This window comes from Micropterus salmoides, unplaced genomic scaffold, assembly GCF_014851395.1.
Source record: "Micropterus salmoides isolate LMB-PRFRI ecotype aquatic unplaced genomic scaffold, ASM1485139v1 Ms_hic_scaffold_8, whole genome shotgun sequence".
Classification (NCBI taxonomy): domain Eukaryota; kingdom Metazoa; phylum Chordata; class Actinopteri; order Centrarchiformes; family Centrarchidae; genus Micropterus; species Micropterus salmoides.
In genome coordinates this window covers 29,107,573-29,115,140 of record NW_024044570.1, presented here as the reverse complement: position 1 = coordinate 29,115,140, position 7,568 = coordinate 29,107,573, and the positions used below count along the sequence as shown (strand labels likewise).

The 7,568-nt window shown below is 41.8% G+C and overlaps 2 protein-coding genes across 2 annotated transcripts in view; both read left to right on the top strand.

Annotated features, from left to right (window-relative positions):
• Positions 1 to 910: 910 nt before the first annotated feature.
• On the top strand, positions 911 to 3,391 carry LOC119893525 (UPF0428 protein CXorf56 homolog). Its single transcript, XM_038705744.1, has one exon. It carries the CDS (start codon positions 2,468 to 2,470, stop codon positions 3,143 to 3,145), a length of 678 nt encoding a protein of 225 aa, XP_038561672.1. The 5' UTR covers positions 911 to 2,467; the 3' UTR covers positions 3,146 to 3,391.
• Positions 3,392 to 5,610: 2,219 nt separating this feature from the next.
• nup93 (nucleoporin 93) overlaps positions 5,611 to 7,568 on the top strand; it is a 29,099-nt gene continuing 27,141 nt past the window's right edge. Inside the window, exons 1-2 of the mRNA XM_038706250.1 lie at positions 5,611 to 5,738; positions 6,701 to 6,881. Of these exons, the coding sequence (XP_038562178.1) occupies positions 6,703 to 6,881 (179 nt within the window). The 5' untranslated portion in view covers positions 5,611 to 5,738; positions 6,701 to 6,702. The remainder of the gene's footprint in view (positions 5,739 to 6,700; positions 6,882 to 7,568) is intronic.

Genomic DNA, 7,568 nt, shown 5'->3' with positions numbered 1-7,568 from the left:
ACACACTTCTTTGTAATCTGCTACGTGCCAGCGTGCAGTGGCAGGCGCATTTTGCACCCGGTCCTGTTGTTTCCAGGACCCTATAAAAGAGCCGCCCCTTCACTGACAGTCACAACAGTGAGTCGTTTGACACTGAACATACTCCACCAGCACACGAAGACATCAATCGAACAATGGATCCCTGCGACTGCTCCAAGAGTAAGTGTTAACTGTTATGTCTTGTCTCAACATTTCTCATGGTTGGAGACCAGACTATTTGTCATTTTTGGACAATGTGAAGCTGATCTGGCTTAATTTGTTGTCTTCCAGGTGGAACCTGCAAGTGCGGAGCATCCTGCGCTTGCACAAACTGCTCCTGCACCACCTGCAAGAAGAGTAAGTCTGACATCTTTACACCGATAACATGACGTATTGTGTTGGTATTTAATCTTGACCCAGTCAGAGGGACTACTGGATGCAATATATCTGAATTGCTTAAGCTACATTTCCCCCTTCACCCTCGATAGCATTTTATATTTCATTAGCACTGTAACAGTAGAATACTCATGAGGTAGAGTAAAAATTCAGTCATTTATGTTGACGCTGTAGTGTGCAGCATATCTGCCTCCAACCAGCTGCCCAAGAGGCTGTTAATTGGCTTAATTAGCTGCAGCGTAAAGGTGTAGGCTAAATTCTAGTTCACGGCACCAAGTTGACCAATCTGTGCCCAATGGATGATTTGACTTGGTGTCTTACTGTCCATGTTCGGGTACTTGGGCTGGCATCAGCTGTGAGATCAGCACTCTTTTCTTTTCTCACTAACGAACTGTTTCTCTTGTTGCAGGCTGCTGCTCATGCTGCCCATCAGGCTGCAGCAAGTGCGCCTCCGGCTGCGTGTGCAAAGGGAAGAAGTGCGACACCAGCTGCTGTCAGTGAAGAGCCTGCAACATCAGCGCTCTACTGCCCTTGTGATGGCGCCTGTGTGAACAACTAATGACTAACTGCAAATGTCTACATAAAATGTATTTTGTACTCGTCTCAGCGTTGCAGTAAATTGCTCTCCTTAACGTGGATGTGCTTTGGCTTAAAGTGGTCTTACGTGTAAGGGTTTCAAGCCTCAGCATAAAACGGGCTGTGCAGTGTAAAGTCATCTAACACAATGGCTCTCAAAGTGGAGTCTAGAGACCCCCCGAGGTCCTTGACGGTTCTTGGGGTGACCACCAGGAAGTACAATTTTGGTTATTCTATCTGTAAGTAAAATAACTACTAGGTCAAAGGTTTATATTTAATAAAAAAACATAAAAGCCATCATAATGGGGGTCTGTGGTCTAATTTGTGAGTTTAGGGGTCCTTGATGTGGAAAGTTTTAAACCACTGATCTGAAAGGGAGGCAGTAGGCTTACAAAGTTGAAACCCAAGTCCATGTATTATGTCGTAGTGTTGGCTCCTGATTTCAGTAAGGGGACAACTGAAGGGCAAACTCAAGCATGTTAAAGAACCCTCAGTTGAACTGAGAATAGGCCCTATGCGCTTCAGTAGGCATATTGTGGTAAGACGAAAGCTGGTATTTTTCCTCCAACCCAAATTTCAAAACAAAGGGTCATTTGTTAGAGCAGAAATGTGTCGGTGGTAGCAAGTTTTGGTTCGTCGGCTGGGCCTACTTCCGGTTAAACTGCTTGTCCAAAAATATAAGCTATGGAATATTTTAACATGTTGTGACACCTCATTTATCTTGGGCCATCATACACAAATTAGGGCCCCTTATGGAATTTGATCTATTGATCACGAGTGACATTACGTTTATTCATTTAGGTGACAGTTTTATCCAAAGCACAATTGAACCCGGGTCTCTGACACCAAAGGCATGTGTTTTGTCCATTGCGCTATCACCACCAACTTCTACGGCGAGATGAAAGGAGGCTGACTCTGTCTTTTACATCAATGATGCTTGGTGCTCAAACACATTCACAACAGACGCACACAAAAGTCAAACTTTTTATGTGAAGATGAAAACACAGCCACATTATCATGCTGTTGACATTCACCCCAGACGCAAATTCATAAAATGCTCTATGGAATGGTCTGTGGAGTGTATAGGCCTATGTAGACTAAATAAATACCTGGAGCCTATTTATTGTTCTATTGTATTTTATTTGTTTTATATGTCACCATATTTTAATATAACTTTAATTATCTGTTAGCTTGTGTAGCATAAAGGACTACAAACTTTCTTTTCGTTATACAACCTTGTGCTGTATAATAAATAAACTCCCTGGCTTTATTTTGAACTTGGCCTCCGCGGAACTTTCTAACCATGCGGAACAAAAAGGGAGCACTTGTTTCTGGTAGGAACAGTGACGTACACCGGAAGTGTTGCGTTGTTTCTGTGTTCAGGAAGAATTCCGCCCAGTGCTTTTGTCGCCATGGCGTTTCAACAATAGCGTTGCACTAGACGGTCCTGTTTTATAAGACATTTAAGTGGCTCAACATGCCGAAGGTCGTGTCTAGAAGTGTCGTGTGCTCGGACACCAGAGACAGAGAGGAGTATGACGACGGAGAAAAGCCTCTTCATGTCTACTACTGCCTGTGCGGTCAGATGGTTTTGGTGTTGGACTGCCAGCTGGAGAAGCTGCCCATGAGGCCCAGGGACCGAGCCAGGGTGATCGACGGGGCCAAACATGCCCACAAGTTCTGCAACGTAGAGGTGGACGAAAACGCGTACATCAAGAGAGCCGAGGGCATCGAGAGACAGTACCGCAAGAAGTGCGGCAAGTGCGGCTTGCTGCTCTTCTACCAGCACCAGGAGAAGAACAATCCGGCCACCTTCATCGTGGACGGAGCGGTGGTCAAGTTCGGGCAGGGTTTCGGCAACACCAGCGTCTACAGCCAGAAGCAGCCGGAGGCTCCCAAGAAAGTCCGCGTGATGATGACCAAGCGGACCAAAGACATGGGCAAGTTCAGCTCTGTCACAGTCTCCACCATCGACGAGGAGGAGGAGGAGATTGAGGCCCGGGAGGTGGCGGACTCGTACGCCCAAAACGCCAAAGTGATCGAGAAGCAGCTGGAGAGGAAGGGCATGAGCAAGAGGAGGCTGCAAGAGCTGGCCGAGCTGGAGGCCAAGAAGGCGAAGATGAAGGGCACCCTTATTGATAATCAGTTCAAATAGAAGAGTCTCAATGAGGGACGCGCTGTGACACAATGTAATCCTCTGAAGATCCTCATGCCCAGTAGTTTTTCTGTGGCGAAACAGCACTCCAGTACATGGAGGGCAGTATTTGGACATATCAGTATAAGACTGGTGATTTGTGTTGCCTATTAAGATGGTGATGTTGTAGTGCTTTAAATTAGTTTAAAATGTTATTTTGTACAACAATTAAAAGACCAAATGAACCTGTTTGGTATTTTTTTCAAAGCGTTTTGTCTTGGTGTGATTTTCACCGTGGTGTCGGGCAGTCTTCAGGTGCTGCAAATGAGGTTTTGAAAATATGTGTTGGTGCACCTGTCTTAAAATGTCAATGATGACAGATTAATCAGTGAGACTATTCTAAAGGGAATTTGTATGTGAACCTACTCAAGCTGAAGTGACTGTCAAAAAATAATCGGCAATAGTTAATAGATTCAGTCAATCATTGAAGTAATTTATCAAGAAAAAAAATGCCAAACTTTCTGAGGTTCCATCCTCAAATGTGAAGACCTGCAGCTTCTCTCAGTTTCAGCGTCCTGGTTCATGCTGGTTCTTTGTCACACTGTCACAGCTCACTGGGAGACCTGACCAGAACAGAGCCATCGTTAAAGTTTTTACGTAGACAGCAGCAGCTGAAGCTATGTTATAATGATTCTGAATTTACTAAAGGTTTGCTAACATCATTTTTTTTATAAAAGAGACATATTTTCAATTAGGATCTGAAGTGAAATAAAATTCAGAAATCAATCTTTATAAAATTGCATTCGACGTCAATTTACAGTTAACTGTACTAAGAGGATTAATATTTACTATTTGTAATATTTATAATGTGTACAGTATGAGACAGACATTTGAGGTTTTCTGTCAGTGATTCGTGATCAATGGGTGAATGTAGGTCGGCGCCTAACAGGCAGGTCAGAACCTTAATGTGGGTCACAAACGTACAGGACAAATTAGGAGAACAATGTGTTTTGTAGACTGGACCAGAACTCCGCCACAGCTGATCTAAAATTCTAAGTATTTAGGGCTGCAGATGTAGGCTTTTCTTTCTCTCGTGAGGAACAGAACTTTGTTGAAAATGGTTAATGGTTACACACAAATGCAACTACAGCTTACAGTGATTTCAGTGCATATTGCAGCAAAACACTAAAATAAGTAGGTAAAAGTCATTTCTCATAAAAACTGAAAGTCAGTTCTCCAAAAACACAGTTCAAACCCATCAATGCGCTGTTTTAAAGGCCAAACGGTCCTGACAGTACTATTTTTTTTTCTTTTGAGATTTTAAATTGTCAAGACAGAAAAGGCCCAGGTGGAACTATAGTACTAGTAACGTTAGAGATGGCTCAGTCCCATTTAAATGTCTAGTGACTGGTGAGTCATCATGCACAATTCCAGTTCCCTAAAATAGAATGAAGTTATTACTGATGTTATCAATTTGGCCTGTGACTTGTGAGAAGAGCAAGATCACTTATTAATTGTGACATGTTTTTGTCACCGGTAAGGTTTTATTATGAAACATCCACAGAGAATTAGGTCACTTTTGTTTGGCAGGCATGTAGAGGACATATTTAGTTCATTTGGAGCACGGTTGTGATGCTCTGTCTGTGCTGTATAACAGAGAAAACAATTGTACATGCTGTATTATATAATGGCGTTGCTCTGTGAGTTTTCACTATATATGACCAGATCTGTCCTAACCAAGCAACAGACTGTACAAGAAATGTTAAGTAGAAGGTGTTATTAGAGGTAAGATAAGTTTATGAAGAAAACTACTGACCGACAGTTTATACAGAGAGATACATGACCTATGTTTTATGTAGGCTTATTTTCACAAGCAAATGTTTCACATAGCTAGACTTTCAAATGACACTTAAGAAAGTCTATTTAAGAAAAAAAAATCAATCTTTGTGACCGGAGAAAAATAGTGTAGTATGCTATATTACGTGATATTAGAGAAATTAAAACCCAATGTTTTTGGTGCTTTAAAGCTGTTATTCCACGTGACCTAGTTAACCCTAGAGGAGTAGCCTGTAATGCAGTGTTGCTGCCCCAAACATTTAAAACGGAAACAGTTCAACACATTTGGGCACTTGTGATGTGGTCACAATAAAATATATCATGTTTGAGACAGTTAAATTCACAACATGTTGGATTCCCTTGCAAAAATAAAGTGTGAATGTAAGTGAATGCAATCTCGACCTTGCATCAAACCACAGAAATGAGAAATGTTTTGTTCAGCAAATCTGGACTGTGTCATGCGTCTGTTCCTGTTGACTGACATGATTTTAGGTTTAACATCGGGCTGTGTTTTCATAAGTAACTTTACAGTTTAATGTTGGACCTGTTTCTCCAAGTCCTCCCGTCCAGCTGGCAGAGCAGCGGGGTTTGTCACATCTTGAAGGAGGCGAGCAAGTGTGACATCCGGCATATCGTCCAATCAGCATCGACCCCAGAAGTGCCGGGGCAAATAATATACTTTCATGCGTGAGCAAAACTGAACAAGAGGTAATAAGTGTAAACGCATTCACCAGAGGAATACAGACAGGACCATACTTACGTCTGCCCTACACAACAGGTATGAGGCATGTCTGCCTGCAACAGTGTCCAATCAAAGATGTTTAGGTTCATGCAACTGCGAGCATGCGAGAGAAGGCTAACCGTTAGCCATGTCGCCTGCTGGCTAACCGCTGAGCGCCATACATTTGGACATAAAGTTAACTAATGTAGCGTACTAACAAAGCTAGGTCTGAGAGGAAACGTGTTTAAAATCGAGGTAGTTGTAACTCTGGTATGTAATTTGCCCTTCTCGACTGTTGAAACTGTGTCTCGCTGTTGTCACAAGTTTCTAAACTAGCTAGCCAGGGTGTTAGCATTGTGCTGACGCTAAGCTAATCTGACAACCACGGCACTCCATGCGCGCGCTTAAGGTGTCATCCTGTTTACGTCAGCTGTCAAAATATGTTATGGTACCTGTATGTCCTATAAACTCCAGGCTATAGTATCTTCACTGTTCACTCTTAGATTTAGATATGAACATAGGTTAATCAATATTTCATGTTATCCTAAGTGAAGGGTTTTGTTTCTGATGTGTCCATGTACATGTTCTACATCTCTGGTCTCACAGTATACAATACATCCAGCGTTTTAGAAGTGAACTGCAGCTTTGACCTTGGTTCGAGAACTTTTAGTTTGAATATGAGGCTGTTTACATAGTTACATATCCTTCCTGCAGTCTTTCCTGAATGCTTAATGTCTACAACCCACAAACATCAGCAGATACTTGGTACACAGTATATTTTCGAAGCCTAACATAATTTTTCGGCTGTGTTTATTTATTGTGCTTTAAAAAAAAATGCACTTGTCATACCTAGTAGGATCAACAGTTTTGCCCTTTCCCAAGCCAATGATACAAATACTTGTGGTGAAGTTTGGGGTAGGATCCATAAAACACTGTCCACCCAGTATTGATGGTGAATGGTGAAGCTTAAATATCATTGCGTTCATTCATTTAATCACTATTCCTCTCTGCGTCTAGAGGTATGGATGCAGAAGGTTTCGGGGAGCTGCTGCAGCAGGCAGAGCAGCTAGCTGCTGAGACAGAAGCAGTGTCAGAGCTGCCGCATGTAGAGAGGAACCTCCAGGAGATCCAGCAGGCGGGGGAGAGACTTCGATCCCGCACCCTGACCCGCACCTCGCAAGATGCTGCAGATGTAAAAGCGTAAGGAATATGTCCTATGCACACATGGTCATCTTGCACAGTCCCATATGTTCCTGTATTGTGCTCACAAAACCTAAACTGACTGTAATACAAATCCATAAACAGTTGTCTGTCATTTTACTTATTCCTTGCCTGCCGCTTTGATGTGCTCTTGTTTCTTTGTTTGATGTTCATGTGTTTAAAATTCGATTTTTGTCAGGGGATCACATTTAATATAATGCTTTCCAGATTGAATAGCCATCTCCTAACTGTGGAAATCCAACTATATCCCTTTTTATAGTTCTGTCCAGCATGTCTGAAGCTCACACCTTTTTGATTTTGACATTTAACATGTAATATATAGAATCTTAAAGTGGCCATTGATAATATATTATTTAGTACAGTTAACTGCCAAATTGTTATAGGGCTAAATGATTTTGAAAAAATATCTAATTGCAATTATTATTTTGACTGATATTTCAATTTGCAATGTTGGAGGCAGTGATCCTTTTTACATAATTATTCTAATTTCCAATGAAAAAAATATTTAAATGATTATGGTGTGATTTCTGCAAGGGTCTTTAGTACTAAACAAAGATGTTTTCTTAAGTCTGTGGTCGATTAATTTTTCAGCCCTAAATTGTTGATGAAATGTAAAACGTATCAACACTGAGTAATAGTCACTGATCCCCCTGTGACCCATCTGCG